This window comes from Stegastes partitus, unplaced genomic scaffold (assembly GCF_000690725.1).
Source record: "Stegastes partitus isolate 25-593 unplaced genomic scaffold, Stegastes_partitus-1.0.2 Scaffold1, whole genome shotgun sequence".
Classification (NCBI taxonomy): Eukaryota; Metazoa; Chordata; class Actinopteri; family Pomacentridae; genus Stegastes; species Stegastes partitus.
This window is the reverse complement of record NW_007577732.1, coordinates 1,749,618-1,776,255: the sequence shown is the minus strand read 5'-3', so window position 1 is coordinate 1,776,255 and position 26,638 is coordinate 1,749,618. Positions and strand designations below refer to the sequence as shown.

At 37.9% G+C, this 26,638-nt stretch overlaps 1 protein-coding gene and 1 long non-coding RNA gene across 4 annotated transcripts; both read left to right on the top strand.

Annotated features, from left to right (window-relative positions):
- Window positions 1-26,042, top strand: LOC103376475 (uncharacterized). Its single transcript, XM_008306855.1, has 34 exons — window positions 1-247; window positions 1,451-1,577; window positions 1,663-1,817; window positions 1,904-2,027; window positions 2,205-2,278; window positions 2,375-2,524; window positions 2,621-2,753; window positions 4,581-4,648; window positions 4,744-4,834; window positions 6,104-6,135; window positions 6,226-6,268; window positions 6,362-6,444; window positions 6,548-6,670; window positions 7,688-7,816; window positions 8,205-8,421; window positions 8,523-8,666; window positions 9,859-9,960; window positions 10,143-10,205; window positions 11,070-11,204; window positions 17,886-18,031; window positions 18,111-18,335; window positions 18,458-18,590; window positions 19,294-19,358; window positions 19,445-19,532; window positions 19,671-19,735; window positions 19,826-19,916; window positions 21,499-21,557; window positions 21,644-21,763; window positions 21,862-21,993; window positions 22,095-22,299; window positions 22,612-22,755; window positions 24,195-24,293; window positions 24,623-24,685; window positions 24,902-26,042. The coding sequence occupies exons 1-34, from the start codon at window positions 138-140 to the stop codon at window positions 25,031-25,033; spliced, it is 3,870 nt and encodes a 1,289-aa protein (XP_008305077.1). The 5' UTR covers window positions 1-137; the 3' UTR covers window positions 25,034-26,042.
- On the top strand, window positions 11,940-15,337 carry LOC103373438 (uncharacterized). Of its 3 annotated transcripts, none has more exons than XR_521075.1 (3): window positions 11,940-12,283; window positions 12,406-12,521; window positions 15,137-15,337. It is a non-coding gene; the product is annotated as an uncharacterized LOC103373438 (long non-coding RNA). The 3 variants fall into 3 exon arrangements; XR_521062.1 differs by having other exon boundaries at window positions 15,121-15,337; XR_521072.1 differs by lacking the exon at window positions 15,137-15,337 and adding an exon at window positions 12,615-12,687.
- Window positions 26,043-26,638: the final 596 nt, after the last annotated feature.

Below are 26,638 nucleotides of genomic sequence, written 5' to 3'. Positions count from 1 at the left end.
ACGTTTACAGAGAAAACGAAACTTAGACGTAAAAATACAGTTAACACAGAAAACATGTATTTATTATGAGATGTACACTTTGTTCTGATGCCTTATGTCATTTAGGTTGGCTGTCCGACTGCTGAGTTTGAGTTTTCATGATGGAGTCGGAAAACTACGTCGCTAAACTGAACGAGTTTGCCCAGAGGAAACGTTGGGAGCTGAGATACGAAGACGTCGGGTGTACTGGACCTGACCACATAAAAACGTAAGTTGAACATAATTACTGGTGGATCTGCGACCTGCCAAGTCCTGCAGCACTTGAAGACATATTGGTCTTTAGCAGGATAAATCCGTTTTTGCTCGAATAGTGTTTTAGCGCTGATGTCCCAAATAGTTACATGTTGACGTAAGTTGGTGGATAAAAGTGTACTCCACATGCTGGTTTAGGCCATTCAGTGTACCAGATATTTTGATCCTGCGGTGCTTTTTAGTGCAAACTTTCAAAATGACACTGAGAAATAATTTATTCTTCTCTGTGGGGGGAAAAGCAATGGCATATTGGGTGATGTGGCATGCTGGTGAAACGTGATAAGCTGTAGTAGTGACACGAAAACCGTTTCAGCAGCAATGCACAGTGCAATCAGACAGATTTCATACCTTTTCAAGCTTTTTCACATTTTCTTATATTTCAGGCTCATCTTCAAATTGATTTGACTCATTTTTCCCTCATCAGCCTGCTCCCAACAGTCCATAATGACAAAGACTGATGTCCAATTTCCAAAAGTAGTCTAATATTTCTCTTAGTGGCTCTTGAGATGCCTCTACAGTTTAACTGTGCCTGAGCTAGCCCAGTGTCAACTCAGGAAAAAAGTAGGCCTGTCTTCTTGTTTTATGATCCATCCATCCATAATCTAGGATCGCGGGGGAGCTGGAGTCTATCCCAGCTGACTTAGGGCGGTCACCAGCCTATTGCAGGGCTATACTTAGAGACAGACAACCAAGCACATTCACACCTACAGACAATTTAGAATCACCAGCTAACCTCAACATGTTTCTGGACTGTGGGAGGAAGCTGGAGAACCCGGAGAGAACACACGCTGCACGGGGAAAACATGCAAACTCCACGCAGAAAGATCCCAGGTGTCCTCACCGGGACACGAACCGGCAACCTTCTAACTGTGAGGCAATGGTGCTAACCTGAGCCACTGTGCAGCCTGTTTTATGATCCGGTCAGGCACAAAAAAAACAAAACAATGAAAGGACAGTTGTTTCAGTCCAAAAGTATCTAGACTGATAGATGTCCTGCCCGTATACTTGCATTCCAGCATCTTTAGTTTCCAGATGAGGGCCTTCAGGGATCCGTCACTATGATGTCAATAAAGGGTTCTGGTTCATGTTCTGTGTTTCAACAACCACCATCACAACAAGTTCTTGTCTCATTAACAAAGGTCTTCTCATTACTTTGCAGATTTACCCTCAGAGCTATCCTGAATGATAAGGCCTATCCTGGTGGTGTGGGCAAGAACAAGAAGGAAGCCAAACAGAACGCAGCAAAAAATACCTTGAGAGGCTTATTGGAGGAAGCATCTGATTCTGTAAGATTGTGACATCAATTTAGTTAATCACTGTATGTATACATTTTTGTGTTGATATACTGTAAGTTTGATGACCTCTTGACAGACAGAACAGGCAGCTGAAGCTTCTACCACACCAGGTCATCAGACAAGCATCAGTAGCATCAACTACATATGTTGGCTCAATGAATACGGTCAGAAGAACAGACTGAATATAAACCCTGTGGAGACAACCAGACTCGGACAACTAAATACACTTTAGTAAGTCTCTACATTGCATCCAGTTTCATTTATAGTTGTGTGTCCACGATGACAAATGTATTTTAAATAGCTCTTTGTGGTAACAGCTATTGTAGGTTTGTGGTGGGTGATAAGGAGTATCCAACTGCCTCTGGGAAAACAAAGAAAGAAGCTAAGGAGGAAGCAGCTAAGCTGGTATATGATGACAAATATGGCAGTAGCACTACCGAGGTAAGTCGTGACACACACAAGTTTGTCCTAAAGAAATGAAGAGGGAAGGAATGGAGGAACCAAAATGCTTGTCAGTGTCAGTTTGGCCAAGAATGTTCAAGTATATGTTTCAAATGTCACACAAGCAGTGCTCCAATGAGTGAATGAATAATGTAGTCATACTGTTCTGTTTTTAAGACTGTAGATGTAAAAAACAATGTTGTATCAAGTCCACAAACGGAAAAAGGGAGTCATAATGACGATGACATTTGGTGAGCACAAACAGTGATGACACATTGTTTTATTTTTCATCTTTGAATTGGTTATTAAAGTTTCTAATCAGAATGTGGCTTGTTTTTGTGTTACAGTGAAAGGACAAAGAGCTTGAGTGTAAAACCAGAAGACAACAGTATTATGGAAACAAATTTCATAGGAATCATCAACCTCTACTGTCAGAAAACAAGGTCCACTCCGGATTACATCCTCATTCAAAGATGTGGTCCTTCACATAGTCCTCAGTGAGTATGACTGAACCTCTGTAGCCTGCAGACACTGTGTGGTTGCTCTTGAAAGATAAGAGAGAAAATCTGATGGTATTTCCTCCCACAACACAGATTTTTCTACAAATTGGTGATCAACAACAAGGAATACCCTGTTGGTGAGGGTAAGACTATCAAGGAGGCCAAACAAAATGCAGCCCAGCTGGCCTGGTGTGCTCTTCAGGAACAGTCAGACTGGGACAACAAGGTATTTAAGAGTTTCTGCTGTTTTTAAGGAAATAGCTTACCTGTGCGCAACCATGACGTTATCTCCAAAAAAACATATCTATCACAGTCTTTTTTTTAAATCCCTCACTGTAAAACATATCCATCCAGTGTTTTTATTTTTCCTGGATCAGTGTTAATTTTGGATATTGATCTATTAATGTATACAAAAATGTGTATTCATTTTTGTAGAATTGTAATAATTTGATTTTTGTTAGTTTTAGTTGACAAAAACGAAAAGAAACCTAACCCTAGTTGTCGTCATTGACATTTTGGTCTTGACTTTTAAGTGTTTATGTCTTCTAAGCATTTTAGGCTGTGACATCTTTGTGTTGCCATGGTCACAGGTGTCATTATCAATTAATACAAAAGGCTCATTGTGCATCTCCCTGTAGTGATGCAACAGACTGTCTAAATTCAGTTAATGTTATCATTTCCAAACTCTGTTTGTTCAAACAGAACCAATCTCTCCCTCTGTCTGTCCTGCTCACTGATCACCAGCATGACTGCAGCTACATGTTCTCTCACCTACACAGCAGCAACTTTTTCAGAGGACGATTCACTCATTGAAAACACGCCTGGAAAGCACAAGTACAGTGATGGATTGTTGAAATGAATCGTGCAACTTACTCCTTCTAAACGCAACATGAAGGATGTTATTTATATCACTGAAGTTACAAGAGGGCTGCAAGGTGGCGCAGTTGGTAGCACTGTTGCCTCGCAGCAAGAAGGTTGTCAGTTCGCGTCACCGGAATCTTTCTGCGTGGAGTTTGCATGTTCTCCCCGTGCAGCGTGGGTTCTCTCCGGGTTCTCCGGCTTCCTCCCACACAGTCCAAAAACATGTTGAGGTTAATTGGTGATTCTAAATTGTCCGTAGGTGTGAATGTGAGTGTGCTTGGTTGTCTGTCTCTAAGTGTGGCCTGCGACAGACTGGCGACCTGTCCAGGGTGTCCCCTGCCTTCGCCCTAAGTCAACTGGGATAGGCTCCAGCCCCCCCTTGTGAGGATAAAGCGGTGTATAGATAATGGATGGATGGATGAAGTTACAAGAAATATTTTGGGCAGCAGTGAAAACTTCTATAGATAGGTCATTTGTTCATTTATACCTCTTGAACATTTCACTTTCTCCTCTGTCTGCTGATTAAAAATGCTACACATTTCATAATAGTTCTATTCATGAAATATACCTTCTTATTTAGTTTTGTTTTCTTGTTGAAAATAGATCAACAAAAACAATGCCAAAAAATATTCCATGGCAAAATGTACTATTCTGGGTCGACCACGCAAAATCAAAATATTTTGAGAATAATGTCATAAAAGTTACACAAATGTTGTTGAAACTTGCTTTTCTCATTTATTCATATTTTTGAAAATATTAAAACACTGACCCTCCTGTTCTGTCTTACTCAATGACTGGAAACATGGTTAAAGGTATTCTTGCACTTTGTCACTTTATCGCCGCACCACCAGGCAAGAGGAGGGTCCAAATGATTAAATGATCAAAACTACAAACACTATTAAAAAAACAATCTGTCTGCAGTTATACAGTGGTAGTATCAGAATGCTCGGGGAGGTTCTTTGTGGTTTTACATAATAAAACATGAAAATAGTTCATCTTTGGGCGATCTGATGACCAACTGGTGAAGGTGTCCTGCTTTCCCTCCCAACATTTTGTGTCCGTCTTCACTCCGACTATCCAGTAAAGACAAAAGACATGTCTCATCTTAAGAAACTGCCACATTAATGTTGTGCTAATTATTATTATTGCACATGAGAGGATCAGTATGTAACAAACACTTTGTGCTTTTTAGGTAACATCCTGGTCACCTGTGTCTGATGATGTTGCACCATCCAGGCTGCCCACAGCACCAAGTCCACTGTGAGGCACTCAATGAGTAGCACAACAGATAGTACATTTTAATGTTGAGCATATTTCAATAATATCTCTCACTGTATTTTTTTTTTTTTTTAAAGGCAATCCCTTGATGCGAAATCAGAAAACATGCCGACATCTACAAGTGACTCAGCGATTGTCATCAGTCCATCGAACCCTTCCAAAGATAAGGTCTGTTGTTTGTAACCTCCACTCTTCTTACAGCTTTGGAAGTAACTGTTAGACCGTTATTACCACCGTTTCCTGGTGGAGTAATGCTGCAGGTTTTTCTTACAGTTGAAATGCACATTCGTTTTGCTGATTCCAAGCGTTTTGCTGATTAGTGGCGACTCTCTTCATTAGGCACCGGCATCACTTTCCTCTCGTCATCTTGCAGTTCCCTTCTTTAAGGCATTGTTGAGTGACAGCTTCATTTGAAATATCTTTTGACCTTACATATACAGCTTACACACAAAGTAATGGTGACTCAAAAACAAAAGGTTTTCAACCATCTAGTGGGAATTTAGAGGATTTTACAGTTTGAATATATTGTGTTTTTTGTTTTTTTTTAAACCTAATTTATTGCATGTATTGGTTTACAATACAATTATCTTTGTCTTTTAGAAGATGCTGTAATTATTTAACCAATTTGATAAAGTTCAAACTAAATCATCACCTGTTATGAAGATTTCACGATAGGTGGTGATCTTAAAAAATATTCCAAAGCTGTATATGGTTAAGTCTGAACAGTTTGCTGTCTTTTGAACAGCTGTGATAAGCTGTTAGAATTTATCTACAGTAGGTCCCACTCCACTTTAGTGTGCTCAACTTAATCAGTGTCAATTGATGCTTTTTTTCTGTTATTAAAAATCTTTTTACTTGTTGTGAGCTGTACATATACAGTCATGTGAAAAAACAGCTACATCATAAGGAAATATTGACTTTATTAACAGCTGTGAACAAACTACAACGAATTAGTCACACGAAAAAAGTCATCACATGCATCAAACTATTGAATCCAGAAAACTCAAGTCAGGTTTTCCAGATTAGTTGCCAAAGATCAGGTCCTCCTCAGAGAGTAACAGGTGGAATCTGTCCGGTTTAGGTCTCTGACATTGACGGTCTGTTGTTCTCTTTGCTATTCTAGTGTGCTGTGTCACCAGGTCAAGATCTCAAGTGCTCCATCAGCCATTTAGAAAACACTGATGCAAATGTGTATGGCAAAGGATTTAAAATGTTCTCCAGATTATTTGAAATACATCTTTCTGCTGTGAGGAAAGTCATCTAGAAGTGGTGTAGAACTCAAACAACTGCTATTTGCCAGTAAATGCAGTCCAAGAACAGGCCATTTTATGCAAAAGACATCTCTAAAAAACAAAAACAAATTGTATATATGTATGTATGTAACAAACATTTATAGTTTGACTAACTATATTCTCTTACTCCCCATCTTAACTTCAGGATAAAAATCCTGATTTCAAGTCCAAAAGAAAGTAAGTCGATACTGATGTCTGTTGTGAACCCATTTCTTGTAATATTTCCCCTGACATTATTGCTGATCATCACTTTTCTTGTCTTACAAGAATTGCAGCAAACTTCCAAATTTCTTCCAGAAGGAGAAAAGAGGTACAGAAAAGCTGCTTAGTCATTTTAATGCACATGGTTGGTTTTTGTATACCTGATTAATCTCCACGTGATCAATGTATTTTTATTTTTTAGGATATGAAGATCTCTGATGGTAAAGAAAAGCACAAAGAAAAAAGTTCCAGTGAGAAAAATTCAAGTAAAACAGTCATTTCAAGGTATGAAAAACACTGGGCGACATTGTGAGAATGTTTTTAATACATTATGCGTAAAATTGGAAAGACAATTTTATGTTTTTAACGTTGCTTGTGTTAATCCCAGCAGGTTTATGTCAGAATTTGACTCCATAGAGCGCATTGGCAAAGGTGCCTTTGGTCGTGTTTTTAAGGCAAAACAAAAACTGCTGGACAAATACTTTGCAATAAAAATCGTCCGCTGCAAAGAGTAAGTCAAATTTTCAATTTTGTTTCATTTTATTAATATGCATTGTATAATATTTTTAGATGACAACAACAACAAAACAGCAATGAATGTGCTGCACTGGAGTGAACAATTCAGTTCACCCTTCACTGTCTCATCTTTTTTGGAATAGTGGTTTCTTGATTTCAGATAAAAGCAGCTTCTAACTTGTAGCTGACCACAGTAGTTTTTGCAGGTTGATATGGCAGCAGTTTTTAATCAGATGTTGTTTGAAAATATTGCTTTTGTCTGACTTTTCAATGTTTCCAGGTAAGAATATGGTAAAAGGGGACACTAAATGTGCATTTGGTAGCTACATAGCATCATGATAATAGACTTAGTTTAGAACTGTATGCAAAAGTTTATCATAAGTTGATGGTCAGTGGAGAAGACAATAAAAAAGCAAGGCAATATTGTCATTGTACTCCAGTAAGGAGCTAGTTATGAAACATTAGAGAGTTATTTGCACTATTTGCTGCAAGGGTAAATGCATTATTGCTGTTCAAGCAAACAGTCATCTGTTCTTGTCTCAACGAATCAGAAGACCGACACGCTTCACCTCAGGGCTCGGCTCGCTCTATTGGAAAAAAACCAACAAAAAACACCTGATGAAACTTATTTTGTCCAATCTGTACTTTATGCCCCAATATGTGCATAGATCCTTCATCCAATGTGATGTGCTGTTAACAACTATGATCATGACATGCTTCTATTTTATGCTGCTCTTGAATAATGTACTATTATTCATTATTAATAATGCTGAGAATTTGGGAGTTTTTGGTGTCGAGGTGACAGCAAGGGAACACTAAGACCACTGTAGCGTGATAGTTGACTCTAGTTAAAGTTGAAGAGTTCTAATTCTTGATGGAGATACTGTTATTTTACTGGTGCTTGATGTACTTTTTTTTCAAATGTGGTGATCACAAAAAATTAACAGATGCAGCACAAAAATGCATTTGAAATTGGATTAACAGACATTTTTTTTGTACTCCTTTTGATCAGAAAAGCTCTGCGGGAGGTCGGGACGCTATCGGACCTTCACCACAGCAACATCGTTCGATACTACACATGTTGGATGGAGGATTCAGAATACCAGTGGGACAGTACAGGCGACAGTTGCAGCACTTCGTTGTAAGTCTCATCAATTTAGTTGTGAGCTACTTGAAAAGCATTCACTTGATACGTTTGGTTGTTGTCTTTGGCTTTAAAAGTTGCAGGAAACCAAACATACCTACATGTTTGCGTGTATGTGTAGTTTGCAAACATTCTATATTATAAAACTAAAATCTACAGCAGCATTCACATTTAGATAACCCAGGCTGTGCTGAAAATATCCTATCATTTACTTCTTTATATCGTACAGTACTTTATAGTCTTTTATTGGCACATGGCACCAGTACAATGAAAGTGGTGGCCAAGTCCCCAGAGGGCTTCAGGCTCTTTGCTCTACTATTAACTTTACACATTATTTATAATGGAGGTGCGTAATTCCTTCATTTGTCCTTTCTTACATTTCAAGGTCTTCCAGTGATTCATCTGCCAAGTATCTCTATATTCAGATGGAGTTATGTGACACCAGAACGTTGCGAGTGTGGATAGATGAGAGGAATACTCAGAATGCGAAAAAATCTCTGCGAGACTTCAAAAGAAGGGAGGAAAGTCTGGCCATCGCTCAGCAAATAGTCAGCGGAGTCGAGTACTTTCACTCTAAGAGGCTCATCCACAGAGACCTGAAGGTGAGCCGGAGTGGAAAAGATTCTTGTTGACTGCTGTGTATTACTTAAAGAGCTAGGTGTTTATTTGTTTCATTGTTTCATTTTTTTTTTTAAATGGTCAGCCTGCAAACATCATGTTTGGTCAGGATGGAGAAGTGAAGATCGGAGACTTTGGTTTGGTCACTACTGAGACTGATGATGATGCTGAGAACCTGATGGAGAGAACAGAGTACAAGGGAACACCATCTTACATGGCTCCTGAGCAGGTGAGTGATATAAACTGATATTAATTGTAGTTTCTCATCAAATATTTCTTAGTGAGGGACTGACTTCAGCACTCTCGGTGCTATTTAGCTGGTTTTGCCTCTTTCCTTCTGATTGCCAGAGATGCACAAACTCATTTAAATATAAAATTATTTTCTGAACCGTGTGTAGTTGCATGTCACAATATTACAAAACAAAACATATGGAATATTTTTAATAGGAAATCACAAACATGAAAATGTCATAACTGATTAAGCAGGTATGACAAGTTGTACCACAAAAACAAAAATATTGCTAGATACAGAGTTCTGGATTTTCAAAATGGTTCTCCAAATATGACTAAGAAAATATATATTTCTGAACAGACCCCACTTTGTAAACTATGGAACAGTGACTGTAAATGAAAATGTTCTCAGACCTAAACTTTCTGCACAGAATCCAGCTTGTCACATTGGTCTTGAAGGACAAGTTTATTCCTAATGAAACACAAAACGACAGAATCAGAAATAATTATAAAAATGTAATGACTTAAGATGGAACAACCAGGTTGCAATTTGAAATGAAGACCTTGTCATTGCATTGCCTGTGCTGGTGCTACTGCTCTTGCTGCAGACTCCCCACTCCAGTTGCTAGTAATTTTGATGGTAAAGAGAAAGCAAAGTAGTCCAGATGTCCCTCCCCCCAGAAAAGCCCCCCATCTCTACCAGACAGATAATTTCCATGATTTAGAACCTCTGGGTTTTCCACCAGTCGACTGGGGTGAAAAGATCTCGAAAAGGCGCTCCTGTCAGATGCCAAAACTATTTAAACAGACTCCCTTTGATTAGAAGGAGCAACAATTCTACTCTGAGCTCCCTTCAGGTGTCTGACCTCCTACGTGTTGAGTCCAGCTGCCTAATTCTTGGGCCTCTCTGAGAAGTGTTTCATCTTTCTTTACTGGGTTTTATTCTTTGCTCTCCTCTACCAGATTAATCAGTTGGCATCAGTCTGTTACTGCGGTCGGTAACTGAGTCACAGCATGCACACTGGCAGAATATCACAATTTGCACATACAGTTTTTGGCTGTCAGGAATAGTGAAGAAACAATGAGAAATGTAACTTAGGCTCTGTGAATTTTTTGTGATAGATAAGAGAAGAGAACGCAAGCATCGCAGGTTTCACAGCACTAAATATTCTGTTGTTGTTTCATGACAGAAAAGCAGGAGCACATATGACCGAAAAGTAGACATATTTGCTTTGGGACTGATATATTTCGAACTTCTTTGGAACCTCCCTGCTGGCCCTGACAGGAAAGCGGTGAGTTTGTCAAAGACAAAAAAAATAAATAAATGTGGCTGCACTTGTCAGTGACTTGATATGTTAAGAATTGTTTTAATTTTGTTTCTTAAATTACAGTTTAGAACATGGACACTTTCTCAGTTTTTGTACAACCACTGACATGTTTTTTTTAAATCTTTTTCCATTGCATGAAATGCCAGATTTGGGAAGATGCCAGAAACCAGAAACTTCCTCATGGATTTTTGCCCAATTTTCCGCAAGAGGTACATCGATATTTTTTTCGCTTTTACTCAACATTAAACAGTATTAGCTTCAGGTTGGCCTTTGCTTTAATACTCCACAACATGGAAGACGTGAGACTGAGGTACAAGCGTTGCTCCAACAGTTACTCCTCAAAGTGTTAAGAGCCACAACAGGATTGTTGCTTTGTATGTATGAGGTGTGTCAGAAAAATTTCAGGACTTGTGTCACAAAAGATATATTTCAAATCCAAACTACAAGTTTTCCCCTTCAAAGTAATCCCCCTGGAGTCTAACGCACTTCCCCAGCCTTCTCTGCCACGTCGCCATTCACTTCTGGAAGGATTCTTCCAGGATCCTCCGTAGCTCTGTCGTCACAGCCAGCTTGATGTCGTCCACTTGAGCTTGGGGAAGAGGAAAACATCCCACAGAGCCAGGTGGGGTGAGTAGGGAGGTTGCTCCAGCATGGCGATGTTCTTCTCAGCCAGGAACTGTCGGATGCTCAGGGCATTGTGAGCAGGCGTGTTGTTATGGTGAAGCAGCCACGACTTGTCTCGCCTCTTCTCACACACTGAACAAAGCAAACGCCGTAGGATCTCTTTGTTGATGTGCTGGTTGATCATCTGAAGGGGAAAATTCGTAGTTTGTAGTTTGGGTTTGAAATATATCTTTTGTGACACCAGTCCTGGAACTTTTCTGACACACCTCATATGCGAGTACAAAAGATTAAGCAGAACTTTTGGATAATTTTATAAGAAAGGGGCAATCTGAATTTCATAAGGCTAGTTTTCCATGTGAAGCCTGAATGTAGGAAGCGGAGGTTTTACAAATGGTGGCAGCACTTTCTGATCCAGAGCTCTTAAGATGTTCTTTTATGTGTCATTGCAGAACCAAATTATAAAGTCAATGCTGTGCTTGAAGCCAGAAGACCGACCCGAAGCGAGTCAACTAAAGAAAGAGTTTGAAGATTGCGCTCATGCACTTTACACCATAAAACATATGCATCGACAGATTAGAACTGTCTGACTATTTCTGCACATTAGTCATCACAAGTATGACTATTTGTTCAGTGTCACCTTCTGTAATATATGTGGATGTTCTGAATGCCGAACGTAGTTTTTTTAACAACTGCATTTTCATTGTCTAATATGACACCATTAGTCATGTTTATGTGGTGGAAAAGGGTTCATGGACTTCATTTTATAATAAGAGAATCAAACATTCACTAAAATGTGTACCATTGCCTCAGGTACTGTCTACTACTACAAATAATTTATTTTAATCTGGAAAAGATTGTTTATATGTGTTAAAAGTTGTACAGTCTTGCACAAGATGGCTGAAATATGATTTTTAACAGCCATATGAGTAAATTTCTTTATCGTATTTGTGTGTGTGTGTTTCTGTTGTGGGGAGGCATGAAGGCACTAAGTTCAGTAGTCTTTGCATTCATTAAAAACTGATGACTGTTTAGACATCAGTTAGAAGGCAGGGGACACCCTGGACAGGTCGCCAGTCTATCACGGGGCTACACTTAGAGACAGACAACCAAGCACACTCACATTCACACCTACGGACAATTTAGAATCACCAATTAACCTCAACATGTTTTTGGACCTTGTGGGAGGAAGCCGGGGAACCCGGAGAGAACCCACGCTGCACGGGGAGAACATTCAAACTCCATGCAGAAAGATCCTGGGTGTCCTCACCAGGACACGAACCAGCAACCTTCTAGCTGTGTGACAACAGTGCAAACCACCGAGCCACCTTGCAGCCTCCTCTATATAACCAAAGCTTTGAAAATTTCCCACCAGATTTAGTACAAGAGCAGTCCTGAATGGTAAACTCTTGTCTGCAGTGGGGTGAAGACTTAGACGGAAGCCGAACAAAACAGAAAATACAAATACTTGTTGAAGATGGCAAAAGCTCCAGACTATCTGTTATGTTACGAGTGAAAGGCTAGTTTACATTGTAAGTGATGTTTATGTTTTTTGTTTTCGGAGACAGACAAATTTCTTTGGAATTGTTGACCACTACTGTCAAAAAACAAAGCGAACCCTTAGTTTCATTGAAGTGGAAAGTTCTGGTCCTCCACATCACCCTCAGTAAGTATGACTGGACTTTTGTAACCTGAATTTGAGCGAAAGGGGACTTTGCATAGGTTTGATGAATATTAAATCGTGTAAAAGTTGATTCAGATTCCAATATTTTGTCCATGTTTCCACAGATTTACCTACAGATAGGTGATCAACAATAAGGATTACCCTGAGGGGAAGGGAAGGGAAGGAGCATCGTTGAAGACAGACAAAAGGCTTCAAAGGACAGTCAGACTTGAACAGCAAGGTATTTAGATTTTCATTCTGTTTAGTGTGTTAGTATAGCTTTATTGTGTCACTTTATTGGATTAACATTCATCCTGATTTTATTTTTTTACAGTTTCGTGTTGCTGCATTGGGGGTCACTGTCAGTGGATTCTCCTTTTTAGGATCTCTGCAGCACTTTGTGTTGTGATGATTGTGACAACTTTCTGTTTATATATTTCTGTCTGACAGTTTGTTAGCAGGGCATGCACACCCTTGCTACCATAGCTAATTAATTTTGTGCTCATGTAGTGCATCTAGTACGTCAAACTTTATTTATTTTAAAGTTAGAGAGGGAGCATGTGCTTGGTAGACTTTTCCTTAATTGTGGCATCTATAACTTGAGCCATGACCACCTCTGACTACACCTGCCACCTGCATCCAGGTGTTACACAAGAAGTGCATTCTTTTCATCACATTTATTTATAATACCAAAGCATAGTTGAAACTGTTAGCAAAACTGCAGGCTGACTGAGTTAATCAAAGATCTCACCTCCAAATGCACTTGAAGGATGACGGGAGTAAGTCGATGCCACTCACGTGGTGGTGCAGTGTGTAGAATTTTACAAATGACTGCAACAAAGAAGCTGCTGATCAAAACAGAACCAAGAAACGATGGCTTTTGCAGCAGCTAACATTACATTTGGCTGCTTGTGTGTCCACCTGAGAACTGCTGCATGTGTTAAACCACCAGACTTCTGCAGAAGAAGAAAACAAACATTTAAACATAGCAGATTTCTTTTTTTATTTTTTCCCCCTGCCACTAGCTTATTTCTAAAACTTTATCCATGGTTACCAAAAAATATTTATTTGTTTTTTTATCATTGTATGAAAAATGTTCCTGCTTCCATCTTGTTTCTGAAACTTTCTCCCTGGTTAATGAAAATCTTTCTTTCGTGTATTTAAATGGCCCTGCCACTTGTTTCTAAAACGTTAACGTCAATTTCAACCAAGTGATACCTTTAACCCAAGTTACTACATTGCTGTTATCACACTCCTCACTTGTACCGGGACTTTTCAGACAGTAAAACTCAGACTAACACCAAGAAAACGTTAGTATCACCCAAACTATGTTTTTTAAACAGGCCATCAAACATTCACTTTCTTAACAAACTCAACAGTTTACTCTCAGTTTTGTAAGTGGTTTTAAAGTATAGATGGAGGTCAACTAATGAAAAGTATGAATTTATTCCCTCACCGTCATGCTAACTGTGTGTTTTTGTCTTTAGTAATCCACAGAGGTCATTCTTCAGCAAGGGAGTTTTTTTTTTTAGATGCTTTCCAGTGTTTAAATCTCCAAAGAGTTTAGCTTTCAAGTATTCAGGGTTTTGCAAAAGTCTGCAATGTCCAAATGCAAAAAAAAGACTGAATAAAGGTCTGCAGTCATTTTATAGTCGCTCCTTTAACAGATGCCTCTAAGAACTGTTGCTATGAGGCTAAATAAATAATCAATACTGTCAGTTTGTTTGTTTTCATTGTTCACTCTTTTTCCATGTACGTTTCCATCACCTCTTTCAGAAATATATGGAGCCCCAAAGTTGTAGTATTTGAACTTTTTTATTTTTAATAAGCCTAGCCTTTTATAGAAGGATAGTAGAAGGAACAAGATAATAAAACGTTCATTATTGAACAAAATTGTCTTTCATTTTCACAATTTATTTTCCCCACGTTTAACTTTTACACACAAACATGATTAAATCAGCAAGGTTATGTGTACATTTGAAGGTAGAATTACAAAAGCTGCTGCTCTTCAGCTATCTTCTAGATCTGGATCAGGACATGTCCAGGTGTTTGCTTCAGTTTTTGTTTGTTTTTATTGTTTTTAACCACTTTTAATGCACTTTAAAAGATTATGACAATGATTCAACATTTGAAAGTGCTTTTTAAAAAACAAAACACAAAAAAACCCCCCAAAAAATGTCATTTGGCAGTTCAGTCTGAGGGTACATAGGAAAATAGAGACCAAGCTCAACACACTAACCTGGTCTGGTGAGTCAGTGACACTGACTTATGACTTTGCAACAGATCCTGACAGTTGAGGAGATTTTTTATTATATTTTTGATTGACTCACTGAATTGCTTCCCTGTTGTTTAAGTCATGAATGTCAGCGTCTTGACAACTGTTTATCCCCAACATTTCTCTACCTTGGCATTTTTTGTATGTATTTGCATTTTACTCTGCAGGATTACCTTCAAATCTGTTCTCAGTTACATTGCATCACTGTTCACATTTTGACTTAAAAGTTCTTCAAAACCAAGCAGATCCACGAGCTACAGAGGCCGTGAAGAGGAGGGAAGAACCAGAGGAAACATTTAGTGTCGATAAACTCTGATAAGAGAAGAGCCTGATCCAGAGAGGTAAAACAGAAACATGAAATAAAAGGGCTCTCTCAGGGGATGACCTGATGCGACAAATGTGATGGAAAAGCATTTTTAAAATTCCGCTTTTTCACAATGTTCTATTCATTCGAGATCCACGAGTACATTGACCCAATAGGCAAATGTAAACAACCTGAAATCAGTCTGCTCAAATTAAGAGAAAGAGATGTGTTGTGATCTTCTTTTGTTATGTGTCATTGCAGAACCATGTCATTGCAGAACCATGTCATTGCAGAACCAGGTCAATGCTGTGTGTAAAGCAGAAGAAGAAGACAGACCTGGCGCAAGTCAATGAAAGAGAGTTTGAAGACTTTGCTTGTGTACTCTACATGCTGAAACCTGGAAAAGAGTGTATATATGTATTAAAAGTGATGCAGTCTTGTGCAAAACAATAAACATATTTTTCTCAGTGTCACAAAATGACTGCAGTATACCCAGTTTTTCTCACATGCAATATACCCCATGCTATGTGCAACATATCTACCTCATGTGCAATATCATACTGTATCATTTTTTTTATTTATCTTTCCATCCATTTTCTATACACCGCTTAATCCTCCCTAGGGTCGTGGGGGGGGGCTGGAGCCTATCCCAGCTGACTTAGGGCGAAGGCAGGGGACACCCTGGACAGGTAACCAGTCTATCACAGGGCTACACTTACAGACAGACAACCAAGCACAGTCACATTCACACCTACGGACAATTTAGAATCACCAATTAACCTCAACATGTTTTTGGACTGTGGGAGGAAGCTGGAGAACCCGGAGAGAACCCATGCTGCACGGGACAAACTCCACGCAGAAAGATCCCAGGTGTCCTCACTGGGATGTGAACCGGTGACCTTCTTGCTGCGATGCAACAGTGCTAACCACTGTTCCACCTTGCAGATCTATATGAGTAAATCATTTTAATGCATTCATGTGTTTTCTCTGTACTGGGATGGGGACTATAAAACACTTAACATGCAGTAAAAACTGATGACTCTTGACTTTGTTGGACTATCCTTTTAAAACAGAGGGACGTTTTAGGCAAAAAATATATATATATATTTTTGCTCCTGCACAGATTTATTCCTCTTGCTATGTTAGTATCAGGGAGGATCTTTGACATCAAAGTGCTTCACACATCTCAGTGATGTAAATTCCTTATAAATAACTAAGGGGATTATTTTTCTTAATTGGGTGCAAGTACTTGCATATGTGTGGTATCTTACTAACATTTAATACATCTACTAGTGCGTGAATGCATCAGTTAAATGTCGCAGTGGTTAACGCTGTCGCCTCTTAGCTCAAAGGTCTCGGATTCGAGTCCCGTCCTGGGCCCAGTCTCTGGCGTTACACTCAGATTTCCTACTTCCGTGTCCACATTTGTCCTGAGTGCTGAAGGCGTGGAAATGACGTTCACAAGCAGATATCGAAACTTAAAGTCGAGAAAGGCGGCTGCATGTAGCTGCCTGCGGAGACGTGGATATCATGAAAGCAGAAAAGACATAAACGTTTTGTACTCGAAGGTTTGCCCTTTGTTGTCGCAGCGCTTTTTTAAATGGAACTTTTCACTGCTTCGTCGTTTATGGAGGGATACATGCTGGGAGCTGAAATATGAGGGACCTGGTTGTAAAGGCCTCCACCACGACAGAAGGTGAGTTGAAAAAAGATTTTGGCACATAAGCTTGGATCTACACGTAGCTGATTTTTAGCTTATTCTGCCTTAGTTGTACTTATTTCACTCAGTGGGAAGAAAGCAGTTGAAATATTAGCAACGGTCAGAGCTGCTATAAGAAGAGCTCTTGTCATAAAAATACAATTGAGTTGTACAAATTTCTACAGTCGTCCTCTAATTTATTCATATCCTTCCATTAAAGAAAAGGCAAAATTCACAATAGTCACTCAAATAACTAGAAACTCAAAAAAGTAATAATAAATAAAAATTTGCTAAATTATAATTTAGTGAAATAAGACATTGCTCTTGAATTGTGGTTGAAAAAATAATTAAAAAAAACAGACAAACAAAAACTGTCCCGGACAAATTGAAGCACTTTGCTGATGAGCAGTGGGTCAAAATAACTTATTTCAGTGACAGCTGTTTTTTTCCCTTTTTTAATGGGAGGGTATGAATACATTTCAGGACCACTGTATCTATAAAGTGCTTAATACCACCACAGCACAAAAAGAAAAGGTTACAAAATGTATAACTTCTTAGGTCACTCTCAAAAACTGGACTATAGAGTCACATGTCATGACAGTAAGGTGTGCTGATGAAGAAGCAAATTATTAAGATCATCTTGGTAATCTGACTGCACTTTTTCTGACAGATATTACCCTCTGAATTGCCATATAATTATTTAAAGGCAAGCTTCATCTCAATATACAATGTATATGATATTTAAAGCATGTGATGGAGCAGTACAACATGGGACAACAACAAAACTGTCACACAAGGAGGTCTGCAGAATTAGAAATGAATGAATTTCTCATCTACAGGTAGGTGTGGTGGAGGAAAAATACTGAGTAATAAGTACCCCAAAGGTGCATTTAGTGTCACATCCATCATCTGCGACATTTACAGTATGCTATCAGGAATCCATACATTCCTCCAAAATCAAACTATTAAATTCTTAAAATAAGGTTGCTGATAGGTTCCCTTGGTGTTGATTGTAGCTACATGTTTTATTGTATCCACCACCAATTTCAGCACAAGTCAAGTTGCCTGTATAACCAAAGCTTTGAAAATTTCTCATCAGATTTAGCACAAGAGCAGTCCTGAATGGTAAACTCTGTCTGCAGTGGGGTGAAGACTAAGAAGGAATCCAAACACAAATACTCTGGGACATTCATGGAAGATGGCACAAGCTCCATTTGACTCAGTAAGATTATCACCTCCTGTACAAACACGTGTTGGATTATCTGTTATGTTAAGAGTGAAAGACTAGTTCATGTTGTAAGTGATGTTACTGTTTTTTTTGTTTCAGACAGAAAACGCTGCTGAAAATCTACCACAGCAGCTTCTTCAGACAAGTATATCTGATGCCAAATATGTAAGCTTGCTCACTGAGTATTGTCAGAGGGAGAAGCTCACCATAAAACCTCTGGAGTCAATATGTCTTATGACGTTTAGGTAAGCTTCAACACTGATTTGGAAATCATATTTATTATGTTTTGTTCTAAAACTAATGAAGTCTTTTATGATGTTACAGAAAAAGCTGTGCCTTCAGAGTTGGTGGTAAGACGTATCCAACTTGCTATGGGGTCTCAAAGAAGGAAGCTAAGGAGGAAGCAGCCAGGCTCGCATGTCAGAGTTTGGGTGTCAAAGACCAAAAACGGACAAATTTCATTGGAATTGTTGACCACTACTGTCAAAGGACAAAGCGAACCTTTAATTATATTGAAGTGGAAAGGTCTGGTCCTCCACATAACCCTCAGTAAGTATGAATAAAATTTGTAACTTGAATTTAAGCGAAAGGCACACATTTTGAGGTTTTGATGAATATCAAAGCATATAAAAGTTGCTTCAGATTCTAATATTTCATCCCTGTTTCCACAGATTTACCTACAAATTGGTGATCAACAATAAGGATTACCCTGAAGGGAAGGGAACAAGCATCATTGAAGCCAGACAAAAGGCAGCTCAACTGGCCTGGGCTGCTCTTCAGGATCAGTCAGACTGGGACAGCAAGGTATTTATACTTTCATTCTGTTTAGTGTGTTTATATAGCTTTAGTGTGTCTCTTTATTAGATTTGCATTTATTGATCAACATTCATTCTTAAAAAATAAATTTTATCACACTTTAGCAGAGCTGCAGAAATTTTCAATGGTCGTAGTCAGCCCTCCGATTTATTGCTCAGGGGACCTCTGGACCTCTGTGTGTTGTACTTTCTTGTTTTTAGAAAGTTCCTAATTTAAAACATCAATCCGTTTCATTTCAGATAACAATGTTGCCGTAGTTGATTTTATTCAGGCATTTTTTATTTGTTGTGTGGGACCCTGAAAGTAAGTTCGGCTATGGGATCATTCGCTGAGGCAAAACAGACCTCATATGTTGTTAAATATTAAAATAAGTCAAGATAGAAGCAACTATTGCCAATATATAAACCTCAAAGTACAGCAGTTTTTGTCATCCTATGAATGAGTCCACATCGCCATTTTACATGTCAAAAGTGGAAGCTTGGTTTGCCATACTTGTTTTGAGATATATATAGATGATGTTGAGGGTGAAAATACAAAAATTTCCAAGTCTGAAAGCATTTTACAGAACTTTTTGGAATTTTGAATCCCAAACAACAACAAAGTGAATTCTGAACAAGTCTAAGAGCAACAGTAGTCACAGAAAATCTCAACACCAGCTAATTAATAATGTCACATATTTTGCTCATTTTAGGTGTCCCTCAGGTCAACCATGTCGGAAGACAGTACACCAACGATGTCGTCACCAACATCTAATCTGTAAGCAAACAGTAGAGTATTATGGAGCAGATGATACAGTTTGACACAAATAGTACTGTACTAACATTTCTCTTTGTAATTCCAAGGGAGTCAAAGCCATCGTCACAAATCCTGCAAAGAACCACAAGTGAACCAGTAGCATTGACAGACTCATCGAACACTCATAAGACTCAGGTCTCTGTTTTTTTAATTTCCATTTGTAAGGTCAAAAGTTGCAAAGAGTTGCTCAGTGTCTTGTTCTTGTTTTCAGAATTAAAAAATGTTAGGGAGTATGTTTTTTCCAAATTCACACTGACTATGATTGGATTTTAGGTGTCTCTCCAGTCAGCTGTGTCTGTTGACAGTCCACCAACCATGTTGTCAACTCCATCTTCACTGTAAGACAATTGATAATATTAGTATTAAAGCCAAATGTTTAACTTAGTACTGAGAAAGCTATATTCATGTCTTTTATTATGTTTTCCCAGGGAGTCGGTTGAAGCATCGTCACAAAGCATGCAAACATCTACAAGTGACTCCGTATTGTTCACAGATTCATCACATCGATCCAAGGACAAGGTCTGTTGTTTTGCTCATTATCTTAAAAACTCTGAAATTGATCAAAAATAATATTCCACCATCTATATTCTGCATGCTATGTATATAAAGATAACAATGAAGTCAAGAAGTAATCATTTATGTTGATAAGAAATATAGAGAGGTGCAGGTGCAGTCGTGAACAAAAGATTACATACACTTGTAATGACCATCGATATCAAGGCAGTCTTGAGTTTCTGGACTTCTTGAGCTCTGAATTGTGTATGGTGGAATCACTGAAACACTTGTCTTTGTCACACACACTTCTTTCATTGATTTATTTCAAGTCTTCTGGAAATATGACAAAATCTTCTGGGTTAAAAGTATACGAATGATCGGATTTGGTTAGGTAGAAAGCTGTGTTAATCAAAAATAGTGTCATGACCTTGTAACTTCTTGTTGATGATTACAGTTACAGCTGCTAACTTCTCTGAGCCAGGTGAAGTAGGGCCCGTTTCATACACTAATTAGACTCAGGAACAAGCACTACAAGTGGAAAGTCTGAGGAGCTGAGTACTTATCTAAAGAAGCAATGAATTGACTTGAACAAGTCAGGGAAGTCACTTGAAGCCATTTCAAACAGCCACAGATCCCCAAGTCATTTGTGCAAAAAATTGTTTGTAATTAAAATGTGCATGGTGCAGTTGAGTCACTGGCACAACATAAACGATCACCTGCAGCTGAGAGACAGTTGGTCAGGATTCTCAAGAATCACCAAATTCTTGGTTCAAGAAGGAATCCCTTTCTCTAGAAGCAGAATGACTAATGTTTGCTGCGAATCACATGGATAAAGAAAAGGCCTTCTGGAGGAAAGTTCTATGGTCAGATTAAACAAAAATTTAGTTATTTGACCACAATGACCAGAAACATGTTTGGAGGAGAGATGGTGAGGACCTTAATCCCCAAGGACACCATACCTACAGTCAAGCATGATAGTGGTAGTATTATGCTTTGGGGCTGTTTTTGTGCCAGTGGGACTGGTGATTTACACAAAGTAACTGGAATAATGATGAAGAAGGATTACCTCCACATTCTTCAGGAAAACCTAAAACCATCAACCAGAAGGTTGGTTCTTGGGCGCAATTGGGTGATCTAGAAGACAGTGACCCTGAGCAAACATCAAAAATGGTAAACCAATGGCAGGGTTAGAATCAAAGTTTTAAATGTGCCTTCCCAAAGTCCTGACTTAAACCCCACCAAGAACCTGTAGACTGTGCTGAAGAAACAAGTCTTTGTCATACAGTCATATTTAGTCAAGAGGAATGGTCAAAGATGCTTCAAGAAGCTTGCCAGAAATTTTTAGATGTCTACCAAAAGCATGCAGCTAAGGTCAAAATGGCCGAATTACATTTAACCAAATCCTGTCATGGCTGTATGTGTATTTTTGTTATATTTTCAGTTTCTGTTCACAACTGGAGGTGTAAATGATGAATCTCTCTCCGCACACATTCACCTTTACATTATATAATGCCTAATTAGCCATTAATTTGAATTGTTTACATGATTTTATTTGCAATATTGAGTCTTTCAAATCCTTGTCATGTCTTCTCATGTATTTTTGTAGGATGTTGTTACAAACAACAACACAGAAAACAGACAAAGTGAGACGTCAGCTCAATCACGGTATGAAAAATATGACTTGTTTTCATTTCCACGATGGCTCTCATACTTCTCTCCTTGTAATTGATTTTACCTTCTTTTCTATATAGGTTTTCTTCAGAATTTGATTCCATAAAATGTCTTGGTGGAGGAGGCTTTGGGCATGTTTACGCAGCAAGAGAAAAACTGGTGAACAAGTTTTATGCTGTAAAGATTGTTCACTATAAAGAGTAAGTCAAATGTGCATTGGAAGTTTTCAGTTTACACAGCAGGATAAGTAAGAACATTTTATTAACTGAGACATTTTGTCTGTGTTTGTGTTGATCAGAAAAGCTCTACGAGAGGTGACAACATTAGGTGAAATCTCTCATGATAATATCGTTAGATACTACAATTGTTGGATAGAGGATTCAGAACCCCAGTGGGACAACAGTTACAGTGACAGTTACAGCACTTCTCAGTAAGTCTCATCTACTTGTTTAGGTCTTTGCTTTACTGCATTTATTTATTAAACGTGAGGGTATGTCATTTTACCAGATTTGTGATATGTGTTTTTTTTAGGTCCTCTAGTGATTCATCGCCAAAGTACCTCTATATTAAGATGGAGCTGTGTGACACCAAAACACTCCATGACTGGATAAAAGAGAAGAATGAGAAAACTCTGCAGGAGTCCGAGCGAAGGGCAGAAAGTTTACCTCTAGCACAGCAAATAGTCAGCGGAGTTGAGTGCATTCACTCCAAGAAGGTCATCCACAGAGACCTGAAGGTGAGACCCAATATTATCTACTGCTAGTTCACATTGGTACTGGTAACTTTTCCTCCTTTTTTGCATCCTACTGTGATTTAATTGAAATACATACATTGCTGGCATTCCTTTTATTCTTTAAATAAACCCAGGAAGAGCCAGGCATAGGCTGCTGCTCCTCTGATACCTGTGATGGTGTATGTTAGTTGCTGTTGTTGTGGAAAGTGAACCAATCAGGTTAAAGTGCAGGTTCTGGGTTTGTCAGATAATTTCTTGCCACACATGAGGTGTTACATAATGTGTGAAATGCTGCTTTGGCTTTTCTGTGGTCAGCCTGTCAACATCATGTTTGGAAAAGATGGAAAACTGAAGATTGGAGACTTTGGTCTGGCCACTGCGGAAATTGATGATGACATCGAAAAACTGATGAAGAGAACAGGCAAAGCAGGAACCAAATCTTACATGGCTCCAGAACAAGTAAGATAATCTATGTTGACATTGACTTTTAATTCTGTCTTTTGATCATCTATGTTTTAAAAAAAAAAAACACACAAAAAAACAAGATCTTAATTGTTCCACTTTTACGACTATTCTACGACTAACGTGGCCTTATACTAGTATTAGGGCCACATTAGGAAAAATATTTTTTCCACAGACCTCGAGAAAAAAGTCGTAATATTACAAGAATGAAGTCGTAGTTTTCAGAGAAGAAAATTGTAATATTACGAGGAAACAAGTTGTAATTTTACGAGAATAAAGTTGTAACATTTAAACCAGTTGTTTTAGAAGAGGAAATCTATTCCAAAGAAAGAACCTTTGGAATAGATTCATTTTCTTGGTGATTCTTTTCAAAGTCCTGATACAAATGATAAGGTGGTGCTGATGCACCAAAAGATGAAGTATCTCCTGGTTTGTGAAACCGATGCTGAAGGACAACTTCACAAAATGCTCCACGGCCTTCATTTGAACAACTTTCCTCTTCTATAACAACTGATTTAAATGTTATGACTTTATTGTCATAATATTACGACTTTATTCTCGAAGTCTGTCGAAAAATATTTTTCTTAATGTGGCCCTAATATTCTGTTGTACACTTCTGATTAAAAAAAGTAAAAAAAAAAGTTGCACATTTACAGTTCATGTGTCTTATCCTCACCCTCTTGTTTTACAGTCGTACACAAATGTAGGTGTATCAAACTGGCCCTATTTAAATTGGCTCAGAGAAATCAGCAGCTGCAGTCAATCGTAATCAGTCACAAGAATTTAAGAGGCCATGCCACTATGACAATGTGATTATCACAGCTTTCTACATCACCAAAACTGATAATTCAAGATGCTGTATGTATTTTTGTGACCCAGCAAATTATGTCATATCAAAAGACCTATAATAAATCTATGGAATAACCAAATTGTTTTGTTTGTTTGTTTGTTTTGTTTTTTTTGATAAAGATGCATGTTTTCACAATTCTATCATAGAAAACTTAGAGTTAAAAAAGTAATTGAAAACTCAAAACTTCAATGACACACATGGTCTTTACAAGTGTATGGAAACTTTTGTTCATGACTGTAAGTATACACTTAAATTTTAGATGTCTTGGAAAAGGCTTCCATTTTTAACAGTTAAAGTTAAAACCACCTACAGAATAATATGCTAATGTATGATAAAAACAACTGTGACCATTCTCCCCCACCCTCCCCATCTTCATCTTTATTCGTTTTATAGTTTCAGTGGTGCTCTCAGTGTAATGTTCTCTTTACAGCTTTAAGCCAATAGATCTCAACTTTCACATTTAACTACAATATCTAAGTAGTGAAAATGGCCAATTTTCTTTTACCTTGTAAGTATCAATTGGTAATGTAATCTGTCTCACTGATTTATGAGTTGTGTAAGACGCTGTGTTGCTGTTTTGTGACAGAGGAGCAAAGGATACGGCCGCAAAGTGGACATATTTGCAATGGGGTTAATATATTTTGAACTCCTTTGGAAGCTCTCTTCTGGACATGAAAGAGGAAAGGTGAGTCAGTACTGAATGTAAGAGTCTGCTTTAATTTTTTTGAAGGTTTGCTCACAGTATAAAGGTTACCACAATTTATATGGCTGTTATTTACAAATACAAAGTAATTTTTCAGTGGTTGATGCCTTTTCCATAGGTATTGAAAGCTCAGTATAAAAATCAAAATACATATTTGATTTTTATCTAATTAAAAATCTTTACTCTTTAGAACTAACAAACTCTTGCTTCATATATTTTGCATTTATTTGCAATAGCCATCATTGCAGTTATTAGTTGTTTTTTTCATGCAAACTAACATGTTTTTCAACTTTTTGTCATTCTAATACTAGGTTTTAACTAATGCCAGAAGTCAGAAGCTCCCTGAAGAATTTTCAGTGAAGTTTCCCCAAGAGGTAGATCTATATTATAATTTATCTTCTCATTTTCATAACTGATGAACTTAGCACATGAAGAAGTGTCTCATTGGTGATCAGTTACCCTGTCACTAGCCAGACAGTGCTGAGTTTAAGGTGCAAAGGTTTACACACTCAAAAAAGGACAGATAATATTGCATATTGAAGTTGGTACACTGATCTCAGTATATTTTCTTTCAATGTGTTTTTTTGCAGAACCAAATCATTCTGTCAATGCTGTGTGAGAAGCCAGAAGACAGACCTGAAGCAAGCGCACTGAAGGCAGAGCTGGAAAAATGGGCTCTGACATTCACTGCACAAAATCATTCAGAAAATGTTAGCGATTAACTTGAGCACTTTTGAGAAGTCATAGGAAGGTTGAGAAATCTGTTTCTTTTGATATCTGTATTTTTATGAAATCCTTTGATATTAACATAATGCTTTAACCTCAGAGCCACAACTATGCAATGCACAGCAGTCCATGGTTCTTTGGTTTTCCAAAAACACATCAGAATGCTGACAGGGGTCAATTGTCAACCTTGTCAATAATGGACAGCTTAACAAGAAGATATTTCATCATGGGTTTTACAAAATATGACACCAGATTGTATATTAACTTTAAAGCCCCTCTCCAGTGATTAATTAAACCCCTAAAAACTAAAAACAAACGACAAAATCTCTGTGAATCAAAGTTACATATTTAAAAGTTTGTCCATAAAAAGAATCTCTTTATATCCTAAAACAGCTCAGCTGTAACTCTACACTGTTGCTTCCTTTAGAATGTGCAGATTTTCAAAGTCCCTGCATGCGTCTACATCTCACTGCAGCTTGGGCACACCGGCTCACCTACTACTCTGCTCAAACACTGTAAAAGTACTCTGTGCTACACAATGGCAAACTGTAATATTGGAATAATTCAGCCATATATATTTGAACTGGGGGAAAAGAATGATAGGAGGACTGGCTCCATAGATGGGTTACACATGAAACCTTGAAAGTCTGAATCCATGTTTTTAGGACAGTCATTTGTACGCTGCAGTTTTAAGGTGGAAATGCTCGGAAACTACTTATTTCACCAATGATGTGTCTTCTAGCACATATAAAACATCAAATGGTCATACAGCAAGATCGTGAAAAAAATCTTGAGCTCACTGAAGGTGAACTTCAAAAAGTCACTTTAGCATTGCTTAACCTTCGTCTGCCTTTGTTCTAAGTAATCATGTGCTGGGTAACTTCTGTGCCTACAATTTTCCTTTTAATCCTATGCTGGAAATGATCACATGTATTTATACTGTGTCATATACATTATGACCTTTGCCTTGTAATAAATAGGCTGAGTTGGAGAAACAATCCACCACCTGTGTGTAACTGTCATTTGTCTTGTAAATACTGTTCTGTTGTACATTTTTTTGAATTTCTGTCAGTGCTGAAGGCTTTGAAGTGCTGTACCGATGACCTGCTTCGTCTTTACATTTTTTTTTCCTACTTCCAGAAAATCATCTTAAGTGTGTGAAAGTTTCATGATGATATCTCTTAGTTCACATTTTAGCCAGTAGAAAATTGTTTTCATAAGGAAATTTTGGATTTTTACAAGATGTGTCTTTGAAGGCTGTTTTCTTAAAATATTTTTTTTTCCTCATCTTTGAGCTAGAAATCTCCACTTTTGTGACATCTAAATACACCAAACTTTAGAGCTATATTTGTACCTATAATCTAAAGATTTTATTTTTATTTTATTTTATTTATTTATTTTTACAGATGGGCTTATTCATATGTCATTTACAGCTGGAACATTTTTTTTTTCTAAAAACATAAGAAAACCAGTGTTCAGATTTGTGCTGTAGAAATGAATGCAAATGACAACATTTTAGATACATAAAGAACGTATTTAATCTGTGTGCATATTTAAAAATTACATCTCAGAAAACTTGTAATACTGAAAACAATTGTCTT

What these genes read in the sequence shown, in the direction of transcription:
- LOC103376475 (XM_008306855.1), top strand. Translation starts at nt 138, where the DNA reads ATGATGGAGTCGGAAAACTACGTCGCTAAACTGAACGAGTTTGCCCAG. An exon ending in AAAATCGTCCGCTGCAAAGA is followed by an intron (nt 6,671 to 7,687) that starts GTAAGTCAAATT and finishes CCTTTTGATCAG; the next exon opens with AAAAGCTCTGCGGGAGGTCG. An exon ending in AAGATTGTTCACTATAAAGA is followed by an intron (nt 21,764 to 21,861) that starts GTAAGTCAAATG and finishes TGTGTTGATCAG; the next exon opens with AAAAGCTCTACGAGAGGTGA.